This window comes from Carcharhinus amblyrhynchos, chromosome 8 (assembly GCF_965287045.1).
Source record: "Carcharhinus amblyrhynchos chromosome 8, sCarAmb.v2.hapA, whole genome shotgun sequence".
In the NCBI taxonomy this organism is placed as follows: domain Eukaryota; kingdom Metazoa; phylum Chordata; class Chondrichthyes; order Carcharhiniformes; family Carcharhinidae; genus Carcharhinus; species Carcharhinus amblyrhynchos.
In genome coordinates, this window is record NC_137331.1 from 73,084,022 (window position 1) to 73,107,635 (window position 23,614).

At 42.8% G+C, this 23,614-nt stretch overlaps 1 protein-coding gene across 4 annotated transcripts in view; it reads left to right on the forward strand.

Annotated features, from left to right (window-relative positions):
* Positions 1–23,614, forward strand: part of ccdc178 (coiled-coil domain containing 178) — a 298,679-nt gene that overhangs the window by 125,416 nt on the left and 149,649 nt on the right. For 3 of the 4 annotated variants that reach the window (XM_080194266.1, XM_080194267.1, XM_080194268.1), the window contains one exon: positions 501–660. In XM_080194266.1, coding sequence (XP_080050392.1) covers positions 501–660 — 160 coding nt within the window. Of the gene's footprint in view, positions 1–500; positions 661–5,902; positions 7,437–23,614 lie in introns of those variants that run through there. The other variant, XM_080194269.1, reaches the window with a different exon arrangement.

A 23,614-nucleotide genomic window follows, 5' to 3' on the forward strand; every position in this document is an offset into this window, starting at 1 on the left:
CCAACAGACTGGGGGGCATCGATTGCCTCTCCTTTCGCTCCAATGGGATTTGTCCACTAGTTCCCTGAAAGTGGGGAGCTACTGTAAACTTTGCTGGGGTGAACTATTTGGGTGAGGGGGGGGTGATGCTAGTGGGCCCGGAGACTTCTGTCCCACTTATAGCATTTAAATTAGATTAAAATGAGCATTTAAATACTTAACCCACTTCCCCACTAATTTCTGGTACGGACCAGATACGGCAGGAAATCCAGCGCTGAGAGACGTTGTCATGGTGGGAACACATGCGCAAATCCCACACATCGCCTGCCATGGAATTCTCCCGGCCCGCTGTGCTAAAACATCAGCGCAGCAAGATGGGGGAATTGGCCAGTTAGTTTCCTATCATGATTTTACTGCAAACTTGCAGTAAAATGGGTCAAGTGGCCCCTTTCTGTGCTGTAACCTATTCAATGAAGTCAACTTTTTGACCATAATTATGGTTTTGTATCTATTCTTTCAAGACCAATTCAACAGTCGATGGAGTTCAAACAAAACAATGCTGCAAACCTCATCGCCAAACTTAAGGAAGATCTTGACAACATTAGGAAAAGGAAGACACATATGGAGGAAAATCATTGGAAATTGATTCACGATCGAAAGGATAAATGTCAAGAAGTCAGGGTAATTATAGATGACAGACTGATACCATTTTTCATTTCACTACCATTTGTACTAATTGTATTTTTTTTACATTAAATGCAAATTATGGCAGTTTGGAGCAAATTTTCATTAAAAATCTAAGTGTTATGTTGACTGATAGCCAACTTTAAATTACAGTTTTGCAAGCAATAGAAATTCAGGTATGTTCATACATAGTGAGTATTGAAGTGATTACATCATTGGTTTAGCCTTTAACACAAAATCATTGCAGCCATGTAATGTTTAAATGATTTTAATGATCTTTAAATGCAAGCTATAGGCTTTTTTTAAAAATGAAGATTAGTTTCTATACAAATTATATAAATAGCAGTGTAGGATAATTCATGTGTACTAATGCTAACCTTTACTGGGATAGGTTGGGAGGTTGGGCCAACAATGTACTGACATGCCTGTTCCAGCTTTGACCACTAGAAGGTGCATGAGAAACCTCAGTAATATTTGTCAGAATAAATTCCTTTTCCCTTTTATAAATCCAATCTGGCCAAAAAGACAAAAGAGAAGATCAAAGTCAGCCTGAACAGGCCACCGCCTGTATGACTGCCACTACACCTGTCACTTCTTCGACATTGGCCCATAATTAAGCATCTGAGATTAGGCAATCAACATATGCGGGATCACACATACATCGGGCATTCTATACAACAATATGTTCCACAATAATATACTGTAACATCAAATCTCATCCCTGCTCCACCTCCCTTCCCTCACCCCCTCCCCACCACCCACTCCACTGTTAATCCTCTAAAGTAGAATGTGTTAACTAGTTCCACATCGCTTGGTGAAGTTAGCAAAGATACAACAGCATTCTTTGGCGGAGAGTTTCGTGACAGTCAACACTACTCCAACATCTCAGTGATCCATTTATCTATCCCCATTTATAGATGTACTTCGCCTGTTGAACAATGCAATTGCCATTAAATAGTAACAGTATAATTACTAAAACACTGATAATATCTGTGGTACATGGATATTGTTAGGACCTGTAACTTCCAATGGAGTGGCAATTGAGCTGAATTGAAATCCGGCCGCTCCTATCTCACCCAATCTTCTGACTCAGGCAGAGCAAGATTAGTATAGTGCAGCGTTCTTCAATCAAGGGCAGCTCAGTCAAAGGTAGATAAGTCACATTCTCTTTTTTACAACACCAGCTGCCATAAGGCAGGTAAGTTAAAATGTCTAGCCACTTTAACAAGTCGGGAAAAGGTAAATATATCATGTAAGTGGATAATATTGGGGGGGAGGTGAGGGCTGGTGTGCTCAAGTCGGGTCTGGCATTGGGCGTGTTTGGTTGGTGGGCTTTTTGGGATGGGGGAGTGGTTGTGGGGGTTGGGTCGGGTTGTGTCAGGCTGGTTGTCATGATACGGGGGTGGGTAGTCAGGGAGATAGTGGAGGAGTGGGGAGGGTTGGGGGAGTCGAGTGGAGGGGTAGAATGGGGGAAGGGTCATGGGAAGAATTCTGTGTTGGGTAATGGAGGTATAGGGAATATCCCGTGGGTTGTAGTCAGTAGAAGGTTGTGTGGTGTGAGTCCTGTGCGGAGTCAAAAGGGTGGGAGGAGTCTTGTGGTAAGGTAGTTGGGGAGTAGTGAGAAGGAGAGAGCCCTGTAGGTTGGTGTCCAGGTAATGTTTCCCCTCTCTGGTGCATTGGCTTTCTGCAGCTCAGTCTTCATCTCAATGATTCAGAGCTGAAGCTTCTTGAGTTGCAAGTACTCAGTGCAGATGTGCTTGCCCCAGATAGCATCTGCAGCCTCTGTATCCTGCAACCATGAAACTACACCTGACCTTCCATTCTTCATGTGTTTTAATTAACTGCCTAATTATTTTATTACATTATTTTCCTTTTTTATACATTTTATTAACCTCACCACCAATTTGTATACTATTTTGAATCTTTGGAATCGAATAGTCCTTAAACAGTGACCAGATACTCAACAAGTAACCATCAAACCACTTCCCTCTGTAGTAGCATAAGAATAAATTCTCACAGATTGTAAAAGCTAGAAAAAGCAAAAACATCACCATCCCCATTTTACATTAAAATCTGAGCTCCGTTGCTGAATGCCTTCTTTGGGACTGGCTGCACAACCAGGAGCGACCGTTGCTTTGAGTGATACTGCTAGGATTGGACAGCTGTCGGCTTCTTTCACTTCTTGAGATGGGTTACTTCCCCAATGGGAAAGTCCCAATCAAGTAAATTAATGGCCTGGTGGCTGGTAAATTACTCTGGAACAAGCCAGCCAAGTGGGGGCTGGTTTACCTCTGACACTTATACTACAAAGTGATGATCCTGCCACTCCTGTAAAATCTAGCCGAATGATTTGTTTCTGCATTTTAAATTCAATGTTAAATTCAAATTAAATTCTATGTAATTGCAAGACACCAGATCACTTTTGTACATGATTTTACTTCAGTATTACAGTGATGGGAAAGTTCAATTTTTGGAGATATATTTCTATTTTGGTAAGTTATAAACAGGAGCTTTTTATTCCTTTTTCTTCTGTGCCACCTTTCCAAAGGCACTCATGCCAGCAACATCCATAATGAACACCAAAGAGTTAAGTCTTGTGTATGTTGACTATATGTTGACTATGTTCAACCATTGAACATCATGGTTGAATGTTTTCATTATTGATCAGTGATCAAGAAAAAAATGGCTTGAATTTCTTTCGCATCTTTCATGACATCAGGATGTCCCAAAGTGCTTACACAGACCAAAGTACTTTTGGGCCTGGATTTGTCATCTGCTGGACACATGCACTTGGCTGGCCTGGAGGTTGGCAACAAAGCACTAGCTCTGGAACATGATTTCACACTACCTGGCCAGAGCCAAGTGTGTTATCCACTCTGAGGCACAACTGACAGAAACCCATACAGGAGCTCGACAGACTGGAGGGGCTGATTGTGGACAAGTCCCCAGGACCGGATGGAATGCATCCGAGGGTTCTGAAAGAAATGGCGGAGGTAATAGTGGATGCCTTGGTGGTTATTTTCCAGACGTCGCTGGATTCCGGGGAAGTGCCGGATGATTGGAAAACGGCTAATGTTACGCCGTTGTTTAAGAAGGGTGCCAGGCAAAAGGCGGGGAATTATAGGCCGGTTAGTTTCACGTCCGTGGTAGGTAAAATGTTAGAATCTGTCATTAAGGAGGAAATAGCGAGGCATCTTGAAGGGAATTGCTTGATAGAGCAGACGCAGCACGGTTTCGTTAAAGGGAAGTCGTGTCTGACAAATTTACTGGAGTTCTATGAGGATGTGTCCAGGGCGGTGGATAGAGGAGAGCCGGTGGATGTGGTCTTTCTAGATTTTCAGAGGGCGTTTGACAAAGTACCTCACAAGAGGTTATTGCAGAAGGTCGAAGGACATGGAGTTGGGGGTAGGGTGTTAGCGTGGATAGAGGATTGGTTGTCAAATAGGAGGCAGAGAGTGGGGGTCAACGGGTGCTATTCGGATTGGCGGATGGTGTGACTAGTGGAGTGCCCCAGGAGTCGGTGCTGGGGCCTCAGCTTTTTACCATTTATATAGATGATCTGGAGGAGGGAACCGAGTGTAGGGTGTCGAAATTTGCTGATGACACCAAGATTGGGGGAACGGCAAATTGTGCGGAGGGTGTGGAGAGTCTGCAGAAGGATCTAGATAGGCTGGGCGAATGGGCCAGGAAATGGCAAATGGAATTTAATGTTGGCAAGTGTGAGGTGGTCCACTTTGGTAGGAAGAATGGTAGGAAGGACTATTACTTACGGGGCGAAAAACTGCAGCAGGCGACGGTGCAGAGGGACCTCGGGGTCCTTGTGCATGAGTCGCAAAAACCCAGCTTGCAGGTGCAGCATGTGGTCAGGAAGGCGAATGGGATGCTGGCCTTCATAGCGAGGGGGATTGAATATAAAAGTAGGGAGGTCTTGCTGCAGCTGTATAGGGCATTGGTGAGGCCGCAGCTGGAGTACTGTGTGCAGTTTTGGGCGCCGCACCTGCGCAAAGATATTTTGGCCTTGGAGGGAGTGCAGAGGAGGTTTACTAGGCTGATACCGGAGTTGAGGGGGTTGAGCTATGAGGAGAGGCTGAATAAACTGGGCTTGTACTCGTTAGAGTTTAGAAGAATGAGGGGAGATCTCATTGAGACGTATAAGATGATGAATGGGATGGACAGGATAGAGGTGGAGAGACTCTTCCCGCTCAAAAAAGACAGTAGGACTAAGGGGCACAGCCTCAAGATAAAAGGGGGGCAGTTTAGAACGGAGTTGAGGAGGAACTTCTTCACTCAAAGGGTGGTGAATCTCTGGAATTCTCTGCCCGTTGAAGTGGTGGAGGCTGCCTCGCTAAATATTTTTAAGACGCGGGTTGATGGATTTTTGATAAGAGAGGGGATTAAGGGTTATGGGGAGAAAGCGGGAAAGTGGAACTGAGCAGCGACAGATCAGCCGTGATCTTGTTGAGTGGCGGGGCAGGCTCGAGGGGCTGGATGGCCTCCTCCTGCTCTTATTTCTTATGTTCTTATATTAGGACACAGTTGGGGAAGGAAACAGTTTCTCAATGAGCATAGTCCATTTTTGTGAAAGCAGGATCGGAACTGGCAGGACCACTCACCCTCAGACTTGGTAAACTCACTTAAAAGAGACTGATTGGTATTACCTGCATCAGCAATGGACTGTTTAGATGTGGGTATCTGGCACCAGACCAGGGACCTGTGCTACAGACAGGTTTATGGATCCCCTATGTCTTCTTGGATTTGGGTGTCACTCCGCAGAGGGGCTTTCCCTTTGACCCCCCCTAAAAGCTTGGTGGCCTGGCTGAGGAATTGCATTTTAAAATGTTTTTAAAATCATCGATGTGAGGGTGGTTCCATATTGACTTACCTGCCATCAGAACCTGCTGGTCCTTTCAAACCGGAGAGCCCTTGGTTATCCATCTAGCTTGGAAACTAGTCAGTGTTCTTAATTGGACAGGGAACTTGTCTCCATTACAATTAAGTGGGGTTTGCCTTCAAGAAGATCCAAATATGAGTGTCCCCCAACTCAGGAAACACTCCAGATTTCTGTTTCTTATCTCTGGAGGAAAGGTCATCTGCCAGGCTTATTTTTCTCTTCCCTAACCCATTGCACCATCAGCAACTTAGGGACTTTGCTTCAGTTGCCAAGTACAGCTACCACATAATGATGACGCAGAAATGAACTTTATGAATTGAAATAACATGGTTTCTCTTTTGTTTCTAGGCCATCAATAAGAGCAATATGCCTGCACTATTTCTTGTGCTAATTACACAGTAGAATTGCAGCTGATATATTTGGGATGATTCTGTGATCTGACACTTTCAGCTGGAAATGACATTCACAAAGAGTAAATCTTTGGAAACTGTGCTAGTATTTTTTCTCAAAATGTACTCTTTGGGAATCCCAATCTTTTATCTTCCCTATTGAACCCCGATAACATATACATAGTTCAATCATGATTGATTCGTAAGGAGGCATGTATGAACAGGGCATAAAGTACAGGAGTCTTTTTCCCTGCCTCCTCCAAAGGACCCAACTATATTAGTGAAACACACTACTTGCCGGAATGTGAATTTCAAACAGCGCTGAGACCTGTGACTCCCAGCTAAATTCAACCTTCTAATGTACTAGTAATCAAATCACCTTGTTGTCACTTTATTGAAGTGATTCATTAAATAGGTCTAATTTCACCGCACCTCTGAATAAACAAAACTGTGATAGTTTTCCATATTTCTTTGTCTGCACATTGCCATTTCTGCCTTTACAGGGTTAATAATGGCATTCTTCAGTAAAGTAGGAAACATCTTCTGTTCCTGAGCGTAGACTATCTGTAGATACAAATAAGTAGTAAACAGGGTTGACTGTAGATTAAATTGTGGTTGAGGAATAAATATCTTTATTTGCATCAGTAGAAAATCTCTGTTGCCTTATGGCATTTAGCTGTGGTGAGTGCCCTCCACAAACCTGATAATGCCAGTGTCAGTGAGCCATGTGAGTTGTCTCCACAGGCTGTAAATTGGATCCCCTCAGTGACCAGTTAATGTTTTATATTTTCAATGCATGTTTTGCTTTTTCACAGCAACTACAATACTTAGCAACATAAGAATTTAAAATGTTTTTTTTTAGCAATCATGTCATGTCAATTTTTTATAGTTAAAAAGGGTTTATTTAAATCAGGAGGCCTGCTAGTCTCAAACTCTGAATCTGAAAGATTACTAACAGCTACAGCTACTTGCTTGATGAGAGACTCACATTGCTTATCTAATGTGGAAACTCCATGTGGTATATAGTTTCATTAAACGGTGATCAAGAATACATTAGTTCAAAAGATGAAGAGGCAGTGAAGCTCAATTCACCAGATATCTCTGTGCAGCAACTTTAAGTGGGTTATTGAAGTGCAAAAGATTTGAGAGTGAACAAATCTATAGTTAGAGGATGCTAACACCAGAGTCCTGTACTTACAAAAACCGTTACTCACTTTTGATGTAAATGGATATATAACAGAATTTACTATTCAGGAATCCTGGGAATGCATAATATGGATGCAGTTGCGTTATGAATAAAAGAAGATATCTGTTAAATACAAGAAAGATTTTTTTAAGACAGCAATTACTCTATTTTTCAGTATTTGTGTTCAGTGAAATTGGTATGGTATACCACTTGTGAAACTATAGAACTAAACTTAAATTGAAATTACCATTGCCACATTGTCAGACGCTTGCTTGAGAAAAATTGAAACAGTGTATTGATCAGATTATTTAAAAATATGGCGATGCAAATACTTGTAGCATGTGTGTTGATTTTAATTACATTCACCAACTAATGTTCACTGTAAAGAATTCTCTACCACTAATTTAATGTGTTACATGTGTAACTAGTGAAATACAGTTCAAGTAACTGACAAAAGAAAATTACATGTGAGGGTACACATTTCATTAAAAGGTTTAATAGGAATGTTCCTCCTATGGGTACACCCATAGTCGTAGTTGTTCTGCCTGTTGGGATTACTGAAATGGGAATTTTAAAAATCATTTGCATAATGCCCATTATTTGGCTGCCACAAGTGGCCTTAGTGGCCCAAAATATGCTTCACAGGGCACATGCATATTTCCATTTCACATCACATCAGACACCATGAGGCTGAGGGTATTAAAACATGTGCATTGGGCATCCATGAGAAATGTGCAGAGTAGCCAGATTACAACATCAATCCACCGCAATAATTCAGTCATAGCTAAACATGCATTCAATGGCAGAAAGGACTCATGTTCCCACAGCCAGTCGCCAACCCTAGCAACCAACATTATTTAAAATGATTGATCTCTTCTGCCTGCTGCCATGATTTGGTATTTTCTAGAGTTCCTCAGAGCTGCTAAAAACTACAGGGAGTGGTTTGGTAAATGCTGAAAGACTTGGTTCTGACTTTAAGACTTCTGCACAAACTTGTTGCTGTCAGACCTGGATGCCATGGCAGACATTTGCTTTAGAACATATAATGACTAGGAAAATGAACATAGGTGAACACATAACTGGGCAAGCTTTTAGAAAAAGGAAGAAGAGGTGGGTAAGGAGGACACTCAGCTGAGGCCATATTTGCCTGGAATATTTAGGTTTTTTTTATCTAATCAGAACGAGAAACAGTGGCTGGACTTTTCGCTCACATTTGCAGCAAGCATCACGGTGGACGGGAGTGGAAAATATTACAAGAAAGCTGCAAATCGGTCACAATTGTGCACTCCAGCCATCAATGGCAGGCATTTCCCACTGCAGCATGTTGGAAAAGTCATTTCAATACATTTGCATCTCATTATAAGGTCTGCTCACTGGAATCATCCTCCCCAATGCTGGAACATCTGGGCGCATCAGCATGGAAGTAGAATGACATGTTTCACAATATACATAAGCAACGCATACCTAGCAATCTGCACTTCGCTTGTGATTTTGAGGTTGGATCGCTTACTTTGCACTCGCAGGAATCAATGCCAGGCTTCAGTAAACAGCACCACATTGCTTTCGAGGGATTATCACAGGCAAGTCTCTATCTATCAGAACAAGAGTAAGGCTGGGGTATCTTAAAGGGCTTAAAGGGGAAGGCAGAGGGCAACTAACTTCAGGCAGGGAAAGGGGCTGCAAAGCAAATGCTGCACTGAGGAGGGGGGTACAGTCACACTGTGGTTCGCACTGTTGCCTCACCATGCCAGGCATCGAGGTTTGATTCCAGCCTTAGGTGACCATGAGGAGTTTGTACGTTCTCTCCATGTCTATGTGGGTTTCCTTCTGGTGCCCCGGTTTCCTCCAAAAGTCCAAAGATCTGCAAATTGCCCCTTGGTGTCCCAAGATGAGTAGGTTAGGTGGACTAGCCATAGTAAATGCTAGGGGATAAGGGGATAGGACCAGTGGGGAGGGATGGGGTGGTGGTGGTGGGCATGGTAAAATGCACTTTTGAAGAGTCAGTGCAGCTCGATGGATCAAATAGCCTCCTTATGCGCTGTAGGGATTCGCTAGATTCTATGGGGTGGGGGGGAGCAACTGGACTCGGGCATGGAAGGGGCTGTTGTGCACAGGGCATGGTCATAACATCATGCTTCATGAGATTTCTGGCATTGTAATAGGTCCCAAATGGAATACATAGTCAGGAGATGCATCTGCAGCTTACAGCTGGGGAAAAGACACTGTGGGAAGTACCAAGGGTATGTGTTAACTGTGCAAGTGGCTTCAAGATGGAGAGGGATGAGGTCCGAGTGGGGCAAAGGCGCAGCCATCTCAAAATGTTCAGAGACTAACAGCAGATATGTGCTATAAACATGATGGGATCAAGAAGAGAGGTTTGTGAGGAAGGGAAATCTGTACATTAAGCATGATGGGACGAGTTTCCATACTCACACAGGGAGAGTCCAAGCTTGTCTGGCTATCAGAGATCTGTACCACCACCATCTAACCTGCAGCAATGCACAGTGCAAAATTAAAATGAGAATCTCTGCTGGTGAAAGCTCTGCAGAGCAGATTGGAAATTAGATGCATGCACTTGGGGGTTTGAGGAGGGGGCAGGATGGGATTAAAGGGGCACCCAGCTGAACAACGCATTCCTAAATGAGGACAGAGGCACGACTGAAGCATTTTTAAAACTTTTCAATGACAGTGCAAGGAATCAATGAAGCAATGGAAGTGAAGCAATGATGCCCATTCATGCAAGATGAATCCTGCAAAGTGGCACCAATCGATTTCCTTATTTTAATCACTTATTCACAGTCTGGAAATTCCCCCAGAGTAATAACGAACTGCAGAGCAAGTGGATGAATGGACAAGCTACAGAAACCTGAACAATTCACAGAAAAGAAGCTGCCCCCTCAAATAATCTCATTTTCAGTCTAAATATTTACTCGCTATTCTAAAGAGTACAGTATTTGAGTGCAATGATGTAGATTCCAGCATCTGGGCCAAAAGCAGCACATCCAAGTGCCCAGCCAAAGCAATGTGAAAGCAGTTGATCATGTTCGGTAGGTCTGGGGTGGAGGGGCACCTTGTTATGCACCCTGCACTGGCCATCTTTACAGGGGTGAGTAGTTTTCAACATGAGAAGAAAGCTCTTGAACTCATATTCACTGGTGATTAATTTATAGAAAGAGGACCTTTTGAGATGAATGCTAATCTTTGGATGTTTCTCATTGATACTACAGAGAGGAAAATAGAGTCTGGATTTATTGCTGCCTTTGTAATCGCATACAGGCTGGAGAGAGGAAGCAGATGATTACAACAGGGGTCCCAAATTTGTCAAAGGGAGGAATAAAACCCTGAAAATCAAAGATCAGCATGGTCCACTCTGAATGTAGAGGATGAGACTCACAGAGACATTTTGTACGGAGAACTTGCAAGAACCAGGGTGCAGAGATTCCACAAATCTTATCTGCAGAAGAGTGAGAAGCAATGTCACCGATGCCTCCGCATGTCGTGGGAACTGGTGACTCACATTTGCTGCATTCTTCAGGAACAGGTGCCATGGGGCCAGGGAGGGCTTTCATTGACAGTAGTTCTGAAAGTAACCACTGCACTGAACTCCTACACAACTGGGACTCAGTTATGGATGCTGGGTTGCATTTCTGCTCACCTTAATATGGATGCAGACCACCCGAAGGTGACAACGTCAAACATTTACCTGCCTGATATTAAAATATCTCCTCTTAAACACAGACATTGTGCTCTCATGGCCAGTCCTGGCAACTTGCAAAGTCCAAAATGCTCGAGAGACCATAAAGTCCTCAGAATTACATCTCATTGCTAATAAAGAGCACACCTCAGTTTCAGTACATCCTCAATCCTATCGCATTGCTCCCCTCAACATTGTCTAAAGCAATGATGTGTGCTTCCAGAGCATGCTCAAAGATTCAATTGCCAGCCACAATCACCATTTGAAATTAGCTGCATGAATCAATTCCAGTCTCCTAGACTATCTGGATCCACTACAGTTTGCATACTGCTGCAACAGTTCCAGTATAGATGCCATACTGTGCCATACTGTGCGCCGTATGGCGTCTCACTATAGGAAGGACGTGGAAGCTATTGAAAGGGTGCAGAGGAGATTTACAGACCACAATCAGTAAGTGTAGGCAGCAACACCTCCTCCACAATCATCCTCAACACTGGTGCCCCACAAGGCTGTGTTCTCAGCCCCCTACAATGCTCCTTATACGCTTACGACTCTGCGGCCAAATTCCCCTCCAATTTGACGACACCACCGTAGTGGGTCAGATCTCAAACAATGATGAGACAGTACAGGAATGAGGTAGAGAATCTGGTGAACTGGGGTGGCAACAATAATCTCACCCTCAATGTCAATAAAAAAAAGGAGATTGTCATTGACTTCAGGAAGCGTAAAGGAGAACATGCTCCTGTCTACATCAATGGGGATGAAGTAGAAAGGATTGAGAGCTTTGTGTTTTTAGGTATCCAGATCACCAACAACCTGTCCTGATCCTCCCATGCCAACACTGTAGTTAAGAGAGCCCACCAACTCCTCTATTTTCTCAGAAGACTAAGGAAATTTGACATGTCAGCTACGACTTTCACCAACTTTTACAGATGCACCATAGGAAGCATTCTTTCTGGTTGTATCATAGCTTGGTATGGCTCCTGCTCTGCCCAAGACCGCAAGGAACTACAAAAGGTTGTGAATATAGCCCAATCGATCAGGCAAACCAGTCTCCTATCCATTGACTCTGTCTACACTTCCCACTGCCTCGGCAAAGCAGCCAGCAAAATTAAGGACCCCATGCACCCTGGACATTCTCTCTTCCACCTTCTTCCTTCGGGAAAAAGGTACAAAAGTTTGAGGTGACATACCAACCAATTCAAGAACAGCTTCTTCTCTGTTGCTGTCAGACTTTTGAATGGACTTACCTTGCATTAAGTTGATCTTTCTCTACACCCTCGCTGTGACTGTAACACTACATTCTGCACTCTCTCATTTCCTTCTCTACTCTATGAATTGTCTGTGTAGCGCACAAGAAACATTATTTTTCACTGTATGTTAATACATGTGACAATAAATCAAATCAAATCAGGTGGGGAAGGAAGAAGAAGGAAGGCTGCAACTTAAGCAGCTCGTTTCTGAACAAGTCAGTGAACAGCACATACTCTTGTGATACAAGTATTTTGATGGAAATTCCCCTTCCACCAAAAGCCCTTTTCCTCGTTGTCTGTCATGGTGTGGATATCAAATATCTCTGCCAATTCATAGGAATCCCTGACTTGTGAATGAAATGGAGAAGGTTTATTCAGGAAGGTACCAAATATGTTAAGAGTATTTGTTGGGAGCATGCAGAAATGAAGTTGAAGCATTGGAGAGAACACACAATCTCCAAACAATGCATCAGCCTAACCCTTCAAGTACAACCTGTCCTGAATGTGGCAGTTTGCAGATGGCGCATTGGACTTAATTGGCCACCTCAGAACCCATCAAAGCAGAGTGGGAGCAAGTCATCCTTGATCCCGAAGAAGTAAGAAGTTGTCTCCTAGGCCAGTGTGTTGTGGGTACACCCACAGTGCTGTAAAAGTTGCAAGTTTTTCACCTGGCTACAATGGAGGAATGATTCTAGTCTGAAGTCAGGATGAAGTGTGGCTTGGATAGGAGCTCAGTGTTCTCATGCTGTCTTTGTCCTGCTAAGCATTCATGTTCTTGCACATCAGCCTTGCATAGTTTACAACAATGATAACTTTTTCATTCATTCATAGGGTATAGGCATCACAGGTAAGACTAGAACCTATTAATCATTCCTGATTACCGTTGAGAAGGTGGTGTTCTTGAACTGCTGAAGTCCTTTTAGAAAGTGGTTCCAGGATTTTGACCGAGCAATGATGAAATGGTGATATGGTCAGGTTGGTGTATAACTTGGAGGGGAGTCTGCAGGTGGCGGTGTTCTCATCTTTCTGCTGCTCTTGCCCCTTTAAGTGGTATAGGTCACAGGTTTGGAAGATTCTGTCAAAAGAAGCTTGCAGTGCATCACATCTGGTAGATGGTAAACACTGATTTCATTGTGCATCGGTTGTGCAGGGAGTGAATGTTGAAGGTGGTGGGATGGGGTGCCAGTCAAGTGGGCAGCCTAATCCTGGGTGATATTGATCTTCTTGAGTGTTGTTGGAGCTGCACTCATCCAGGCAAGTGGAGAGTATTCCAACACACTCCTTATTTGTGTCTTTTAGGCAGATGGTGAACAGTTGAGTACTCTCTGCAGATTTCCCAGCCTCTGACCTGCTCTGGTAGCCACAGTATTCATATGCCTGGTCCAATTCAATTTCTGGCCAATGGTAATCCCCAAGATGTTGAATGTCATGGGCAGATGGTTAGATTTCGTCTTGTTGGAGATGGTCATTGCCTTGCAATTATGTGGCAGAAATGTTACTTGCCACTGATCAGCACAAGTATGAAACTTGCCCAGCCATTCCTACATATGGACACAGCCCTCTCCAGTATCTAAGGAGTTTCAAATGGTGCTGAACATTGTGCAATCATCCTCAACACCCCCACTTCTGATCTTATGATGGAGGGAAACTCATTGATGAAACAGCTGAAGAAGGTTGGGTCTAAAACACTCCCCTGAGGAATTCCTTTACTGATGTCATGAGAGTAAGGTGAGTGACCTCCAACAACCCTAACTATTTTCCTTTGTGCTAGGTATGACTGTAGCCAGCGGAGAACTTTCTCCCCGATTCTCATTGACTTCAGTTTTGCTAGGGCTCTTTGATGGTACACTTGATAAAATGTTGCCTTAATGTCGAGGGCTATCATTCTCTTCTTTCCTCTTCAGTTCAGCTCTTTTGTCCATGTTTGGACCAAGGCTGTAATGAGGTCAGCAGCTGAGTGACCTTGGCAGATCCATGCTGAGCATCAGTAAGCAGATTGTTGCTGAGGAAGTGCTGCTTGATAACAGTGTCGATGATACCTTCTATTGCTTTGCTGATAATCAAGCGTATAATGATGGGGTGGTAATTGCTGGGCTCAATTTGTCTTAAACAGGACATACCTGGGCAATTTGCTGGGTAGAGGCCAATGTAATTCTGGAGAACAAGTTTTCAGTTCTGCTGCCAGAATATTGTCATGTCCCATAGCTCTTGCAGTATCCAGTGCTTTCTTGGTATGTCGTGGAGTGAATTGTATCACCTGATTATTGGCACCTGCGATTCTAGGAACCTCTGGAAGAAGCTGAGATGGACCATCCATCAGGCACTTCTGGCTGAAGATGGCTACAAATGCTTCAGTCTTGCCTTTTACACTAATATGCTGGGATCCTTCAACATTGAGGGTGGGGACATTTGTGGAGCCTCTTCCTCCTGTTGTTTGTTTTTTTGATAATGCTATTCACAACTGAATGTGGCGGGATTGGAGAGTTTCATCTGATTCATTAGTTGTGGGATTGCTTCGTTCTGTTCATCGCATGCTGCTTCTGATTTTTGGCAGCATGTAGTCCTGTGTTGTAGCTTCAACAAGTTGACACCTATCTGTTTAGATTTGACTGATACAAATCCTGACATACCTTCCACCACTCTTCGTTGAATCAGATTGATGCCCCAGTTTGATGGTAATAATGAATTGTGGGATAAGCTAGGCATGAGTTGCAGATTGTGGTTGTATACAATTCTGCTGCTGCTGATGGCCACAATGACTCGTGGATGCCCAGTTTTAAGTTGTGAGACCTGTTTGAAATCTATTCCATTTGGCACAGTAGTAGTGCCAGACAACACGATGCAAGAGATCCTTAATGTAAACGCAAAATTTCTCTCCACAGGACTGCACAGTGGCCACCCCTACTAGTATGAACAGATGCATCTGCCACAGGTAAATTGCTGAGGACGAGGTCAAGAAGGTTTTTCCCTCTTGTTAGTTCACTCACCACCTGCCAAAGAGACCTAGTCTAGCAGCTATGTCCTTAAGGCTAGACCAGTTTGGTTCATAGTGGCACTACCAAGTTACTCATGGTGATCAATGTTGACGTCCTCCAACTAAATTACATTCTGTGATCTTGCCAATCTCAGTGCTTCCTCCAGTGATGTTCAACATTGAAAAGTACTGATTCGTTAGTTGGGGGTAAACATAGCTGATAAGCAGTAGCAGGTTCACAGTTTGTTTGTCCATGTAAGATCTGATAGCATGAGACTTCATGAAATATGGAGTCAATATTGAGGACTGCTATAGCAACTCCATCCTGACAGTATGTGCCACCACCTCTGGATGGTGTGATATCTGAGCTATTGTCTATGAGATATGATTCTATGAATATGACCTATGTTAGACTGTTGCATGACTAGTTGGTGAGACTACTCTCCAAATTTTTACACAAGCCCTCAGATGATAGTAATGAAGACTATGCATGGCCTACTGAATTAAGTGTGCCATTCCACTGCCTAGGTCGATGCTGTATGGTTTGTCCTGTTTTATTTCTGTAGATGTTTTAGTGGTTTGGTACAACTGAGTGGCCTGCTAGACTATTTCAGAGTCAACCGCAAGGTACATGTAAATTAGGCCCAGTGTCCTAACAGACATTAGTGAACTAGATGGGTTTTTACAACAATATTTTCCACTAGATTAATTGTTTAATTCCAGATTTTATTCTGTCATCAAAGAGGGAATAGCAAGGCATCTTGAGAAGAATTGTTTGATAGAGCAGACGCAGCACGGATTCGTTAAGGGGAAGTCATGTCTGACAAATTTATTGGAATTCTATGAGGATGTGTCTAGTGCGGTGGATGGAGGGGAACTGGTGGATGTGGTGTTTCTCGATTTTCAGAAGGCGTTTGATAAGGTGCCGCACAAAAGGTTGTTACAGAAGGTTAGGGGGCATGGAGTTGGGGGTAAGGTGTTAGCGTGGATAGGGGATTGGCCCTCAAATAGGAGGCAGAGAGTGGGTGTCAATGGGTGCTATTCGGATTGGCGATTGGTGACTAGTGGAGTGCCCCAGGGATCGGTGCTGGGGCCTCAGCTATTTACCATTTATATAGATGATCTGGAGGAGGGAGCTGAGTGTAAGGTGTCGAAATTTGCTGATGACCTAAAGATAAGTGGAACAGCAAATTGTTCGGAGGGTGTGGAAAGTCTGCAGAGGGATCTAGATAGGCTGAGCGAGTGGGCGAGGACCTGGCAGATGGAATACAATGTTGGCAAATGTGACGTTATCCACTTTGGTAGGAATAATGGTAGGAAGGACGACTACTTACAGGGCGAAAAGCTGCAGCATGCTACGGTGCAGAGAGACCTGGGGGTCCTTGTGCATGAGTCGCAAAAACCCAGCCTACAGGTGCAGAAGGTGGTCAGGAAGGCAAATGGGATGCTGGCCTTCATAGCAAGGGGGATTGAATATAAAAGTAGGGAGGTCTTGCTGCAACTGTACAGGGCACTGGTGAGGCCGCAGCTGGAGTACTGTGTGCAGTTTTGGTCGCCGCACTTGCGCAAGGATATTTTGGCCTTGGAGGGAGTGCAGAGGAGGTTCACTAGGCTGATACCGGAGTTGAGGGGGTTGAGCTATGAAGAGAGGCTGAATAGACTGGGCTTGTACTCGTTAGAGTTTAGAAGGATGAGGGGGGATCTTATTGAGACGTGTAAGATGATGAAAGGGATGGATAGGGTAGAGGTGGAGAGGTTATTCCCACTCAGAAAGGACAGCAGGACTAGAGGGTACAGCCTCAAGATAAGGTGGGGTGGGGCAGTTTAGAACAGAGTTGAGGAGGAACTTCTTCACTCAAAGGGTGGTGAATCTCTGGAATTCTCTGCCTGTTGAAGTGGTGGAGGCTACCTCGCTAAGTATATTTAAGACGCGGGTAGATAGGTTTTTGGTAGCAAGGGGATTAAGGGTTATGGGGAGAAAGCAGGAAAGTGGAACTGAGCCACTTCAGATCAGCCATGATCTTATTGAATGGCGGGGCAGGCTTGAAGGGCTAGATGGCCTACTCCTGCTCCTATTTCTTATGTTCTTATGAATGTAAATTTCACCAGCCTCCATGATGGGGTTCATTTGGGCTTCAGGATTATTCACCCCTTTACATTACACTGCACTGTTGCCCCTATTTGTATTGGACAGGAAATCTGATGTAAAATTTAAAAAATCCAACTGCTAATTTCAGGAAACCCATACTTATGGTACCTTTGTTTAAGCTAGCTCTTCGTCCTTTCTTTTTGTGGGGGAATTTGCTATGGGAACCATAGCAGGCAGGACAGGATCATGCAAAGACCTTGGAAATGATTTTCCAGTTTTGGAGTGAGCGTAGCCTGAAAATCCTGCCCTGTGTCCCCCAGTGGCTGCTACAAAAAATCATTACTTTAATTCCGCTGATCTCAGGCTAATGATGCGTATTCTTTCCACGTCCACAGGTAGCATTAACGTACTCGTACAATTGCTTAGTTTTATTTTGAGTACTTTGGTTCAGTGCTTCAAAATGCTGATTGCAACAAATGCAGTGAAGCCAAGTAGCAGCCTTGATCTGTATACAGACACCCAAGTCCCATTTCAGTGTCTGCCTTTAAAAACAGCTGACATGATAGTTAGAGATTTCAGCCTGGAAATAAGTCCAATGTTACCAAGTTCAGTGTTAAGGTGTTGGATAGATCATTAAACTTTTCACAGTAACTTACTTTTCCACAATCATCCCACCGCCCCCATGCGCGCGCGCGCACGCACGCACACACACACACACACACACACACACACATAGACACTGGGTGATATTGTGACAAATAGTGCAAAGACAGACCAATGATCTCCTTGCCCAATCTCAATGTACCACTTGATCTAAGACAATGCCGGTGCTTCTTCTTCAGTGCTTTTCTCTCCCTGTAAAGTCCCTCACTGCTTCTTCAAGTACAACAGTAGTATTTCTTCATTGTCCTGTGGGCTCTCTTGAAGGTGGGAATTTGACTGGAACAAAAGCAAAGTATTATGGATGCTGGAAATGTGAAATAAAAACTGAAAATACTGGAACTACCCAGCTGGTCTTGCAGCAGTTGTGAAAAGAGAAACATATTTATTATTTCAGGTTTATGACTTTTCACAAGCTTCTGATTTTAGAAACTTTCATATAGTCTAATTGCTTTGCCCTATATTTATGTTTCTATAGTACGAAGGGTCAGGGAAGGAGGTCAATTCCCTTAGTTTCCAATACCAAAAATACTTTCTCTCCTACTCGAACTCCACCTAGCTTCATCAAAAAGACATCCTGTCACCATGAAGTTCATTACCCATTTCTTCAGTCTGATTGATATTGTTATCCAATGTCGTTCTTTAGCAGCAGCAGGTTTTATGTCCTACGGTTACACTGGTTCTCTGCCTTTAAGTATTTTACAGTTCCCACCCCAGTATCCTTAAAATGCTGTAGTCTTTCTCCCTGGCTATTTAAATTACCTGACTGTCAGCTGTGACTCTGTAGTAGTCCTTTACCCTCTGAGTCAGAAGGTTGTGAGTTCAAGTGTTACTCCAGGGAATTGAACATAAACATAGGCTGACATTTCAATGTATGTGGATGGAATGCTAAATTTAGAGAAGTGCTGTCTTTTGGATGAGATGTTCAATCCGCTGCCCTCTGAGTTGAAGATTTGGGACGTGGTAATGTCACTGAACTAGTTCACAGACCCTGACCAGTGCTCTGGGAATTTTAAATTCAATTAATAAATTTCAATTAATAAATCTGGAATTATAAAGCTAGTCTTAATAATAGTGACTATGATAATTTAATCAACTGTTGGAAAAACCTATCCCAGTTCAATAATGTTCTTCAGGGAAATAAAGCTACAACCCTTACCTGATTGGCCTACATGTGACTCAAGACCCATTGTAATGTGATTGATTCTTAAATTGATTATTTTCCAATCTGTTCATTAAGTTGGAGATTATTAGTTTGATTTGAATTCTTCTATCCCCATGCTGTTAAATAGTTACAACATAGTAGTCACTTAAGAAGTCATCATCCAAGTTATGAATGGAAGGGTTTTTTTTACAATGTTATATGTTCAGCCAGATTTGAGGAAAGAAGCTATACCCTACTGAACCAACTATTCCAACACTACTAAAATTTCAACTGGTGGAACCAGACCTGAAGTCAAATGCAACAGTGAAATGGTACTTTAGTTCTTAGTATGATCTACTTAAGCGGCACACTGCACTAACTTCCTGTGCCAGGGGATGTTTCTAAGTATTAGTAGAAAACTGCACTAGAATCAACTAGTTCCCTGTTCACTGTTGCATAAAAATAATAGATGTCCTCTTTTAACACATGGCAAATATCATTAAACTAAATGTCTTGACATAGTGGTAGTGCACTCACCTCTGAATCAGACAGTTATGGTGTCAGGTCCCTTTCCAGAAATATTCCATTCCATCCACATTATTTAGTCTACTGAAGTACTAAGGGAGCACCACCTATCATATTAGATGTTCAACCAAAACCCTGTCTGCTCTCACAATTGTGTATAGTAGATCACATTGCACTATTTAAAGAAGACCAGGGGATTTGTTGGAGTGTTCTGATATTTCTTTCTGAAACCTCCAAAACTGGTTAATGAATTATTTATCTCATTTCTATTTGTGAGAATGTGACAACTGTGACTACATTTCAAATGTGTTTCTTGATGTCAAGTACTTTGAAAAGTCATAGGACTACAAAGTTTGCTATCCAAATATTTGTTAATTATAATGATTCTAAACTGATTCAACACTTTATTATAAGAGTGTCCTGATTGATTGTTTAATTCATTTGCTTGAAAAGAATCTAATTTTCCAAAAGATAGACTGGCAAACTTGTCAATTACTTTGTGTGTACACTTTGAAAAAGGAAGAATAAGGCATCTCTTATTTAATATGCAGTTAGTACACTAAGAATAAATTAAACCATTTGGAAATTGTTTCCAATACAGATCAGAAAATCTTGTCCAGCTATATCCAAGTTGAGCTTTTGCATTGTTCAGAAAAAGTAGCAGCTAAATCCATTTCCACAGAGGTGTGGAGTACTTCTTGCTCCATCGCTGCCTCTCCCACTACCTCAGGTGCATCCATTATACACATATTGAGATTGAAGCACCAAGAATTAAACACAAAACAGTCAGTCCTGTGGCATGCATCAATTAGAAAGATATCAGTGTACAAGGAATCTGTGATGCAAGCAGAAGATATTTACATACCAGTGTGAAGTATATTCTTAGATGGTAACCTCTAGGGTCGTGGCATTTGAATACAATGACAGTTTATAAGACTTTATTGTTAGAGGATTTAAGTTATAAATTAAAATTATGGTTCATAGCTTTGGTGATTAACCCTTGGACAACAGCCGATCTTCATCACAGCCAGGCTTATGAGATAACTTGTACCTCCATCAAACAAACATTCGGCTGCAGAATAATTTTTGCCTACTTAATGCTATTTTACCTCAACATCTACTTCAGAATCAATACAAATGCACCTGTGCATGACCGTATAGAATAGTCTGATCAACACAAATCAACTCCAGGCCTCTAATGTTAATGCATTCCAAACATGCCTGTTATATATAATCTATTTTTATTTCAGATTACCGATATCCACAGTATTTTGTTTTTCTTTTAGAAAAATCATGATTGGTCCTTCTGTTACTCCCTCCCTAACATCCCTCAAGATTCCAATGAGTCCTGGATACTTAACTCTTTTAAGCACCCTCTGCTCCTAAAGAACCACTTCCTCATTAATACACCTATTCACTACTCAATCCACAGATTAAGGCTTTCTCTGCACTGTCCCCTGTAAATACTTAAGGAACGTCTTCATCATGAAACTCTGCTATTTATCTTGGTGCAATCACTATCTCAACATGCTCATTTCAACTGCACCCCCACTCTCCTTACCGATCGCCAGTATCCCAATGCATTTATAAAAATCTTTGCCATTTTCCTTTACAGTTTTGAGTTCTTTTCCATATTCCTTCTTGGGTTACTAATTTCTATTTATAGAATATGGTATTTCTCCTGAGACTATATTGTGTCATTAGTTTTAGTTTTGTCATATGCTCTGTTAGTCCTTATTTTCAGGTTAATCTCACAGTTCGTCCAAGGAACCATGACTTTAATGCAGTCCTTTTATTCCTCGTGGGAATATTCTGCAAATGTATTGTACCATGCTAAGGACTTAAATATTTGCTACAGTCGCTTTGCTGTTTTATCAATCACCACACCCCTCCCCTATTATCCAGGCAAAATCTTTAATTCCATTCTAATCTGCAGCTCTAGATGATTTTGACTTTTTTCCATCCTTTTTTTAACTAATTGTGTCATGCTTGTTTATTCCAGTTGTTTTGTCACATTCATGTAGTTTGCTCCAATGCTTTACCCAGAGCCACATCCATTATTGTAACTTTCACTCTCTGTGACATTACGGGAGATTCTCTGACCTCACTGCGCCCTGTGCTTATTGCTCCTATTCTGAAGAATAGCTTATTTTTTCAAAGTGTACTCATAGTAATTGACAAGTTTGCCAGTGTATCTTTTGGGAAATTAGATTATTTTCAAACAAATGAATTGAACAATCAATCAGGACACTCATATGATAAAATGTTGAATCAGATTAGAATCATTATAATTAATTAATAAACATTTAGAAAGTAAACTTTGTAGTCCTATGACTTTCCAAAGTACTTTACATCAAGAAGCGCATTTGAAATGTAGTCACTGTTGTCACATTCTCACAAACAGAAATGAGATAAATAATTAATTAACCAGTTTTGGAGGTTTGAAAAAGAAAAATCAGAACACTCCAATTTTAATATGCAGTTAGTACACCAAGAGTAAGTTAAACCATTTGGAAGTTGTTTCCAATACAAATCAGAAAATCTTGTCCAGCTATATGCAAGATGAGCTTTTGCATTATTCAGAAAAAGTAGCAGCTAAATCCATTTCCGCAGAGGTGTGGAACACGTTTTACCCATTGCTGTCACTCCCACTATCTCAGGTGCCCCTATTCTAAAGAGTACCTTACAGACCTAAAAGTCGGTTTCATGCCTGGTGCTAAAAAGTTTGCAGTTCTCTCAGCCCCTTTTTTAAGGTGTGAACCAGATCATGCCCAGAAAGGATGTGGGGCCAATTAGCATATTTAAAGTATCATTTAAAAATGCGTAGCCTGTTTGAGTCTCAGCACATGGAATTTTCTGACCTTCAGACGTGACGGAAGAGCATTGAGAATCACTACCAGACTCTAGTAGTGGAGACCTGGTGTGATGGTCATGTCGGGCGACTCAGAGACTATTGAGGCCCCTGGGTGGTGAGGGGCAGGACCGGACAATGCCCTTCAGGCAGCACTCACTTGACTGTGCTGACCAGACACACTGGCTGTGCCCAATGGACACCTGGGCAGCAGTCACCAGGCACCCTGACAGTGACCACCAGAAATCCTGGCAGTGTCAGCTGGGCACTGCCAATGTGCCAGGGGCACTGCCAAGGGAGTGGGGCCTGTCAGGTTTATGGGGCGAGTCTATGCAAAATGGCTATGCTGGGGAAGCGATGCAGGGTGTTCACTCAGGGGTGGATCATGTTGGGAGTCAGGATAGGTGAGAGAGCTACAATATCGGCAACCCACGTTGGGGAGTGGGTGGGGAAACATGCAGCCGAATTGGGGAGGGGAGGATCCCAATGTCCACTGGGGGAAGGGGGTCTCCCATTGGACTGTGAGATCAGAGAGCCCTTACAAAACAGTAGCTGGATGTTCTGAAGCTGGTGCACCGGCATGCTTAGGCCCCGCCTTCCCCCAGTACCACTGTGAAGTCCTGAACTCTTCAAAAATGTAACTGAATGTGAGAGGATTGCACTGTTGAATGTGCCTGAGAGACTGGAGTGGATCACTCCTTTATTCTCACTGTTATGTCACTTAGTGTTTTTTAGGATTCCACCATTTGTCAACCCAGACCTTCTGAGATTTCTTTCCCAGATTTATCACTAAACAGTTGATGTACTTCATTGGTTCTGCCCTATTATTTCTACATTTCATCAGAGTAAGAAGTGCTTCAAATAGCACCTTCCTTACCTGTGTTTGAGAGGGACATTCAGGGTAAAATTTTAACCACAAAGGGTGGTGACAGAAGAATGGATGTGGGTTCAATGTGGGCAGGGGATTAGAGCCCTGAAAAGTGGCATCAGGTCAGAAACCCAGGTGTCCATTGGGCAGAGCCACTGTGTCTGGTGGGCACAGTCAGGTGGGCACTGCCTGATAGGCACTGTCTGGTCCTGCCCCTGAACACTCAGGGGCTTCAGTTGAGCTGCCCTGCATGACCGTCACGCCAGGCCTCCGCTACTAGAGTCTAGTAGTGATTCTCGCTGCTCTTCCGTTATGTCCGAAGGCCGGAAAATTCCATGCACTGGGATTCGAATGGGCTATACATATTTAAATGCTAACATGATCCCATCCGCATCCAGGTTGAAACCAAATCCATTTGCAGGTGAAC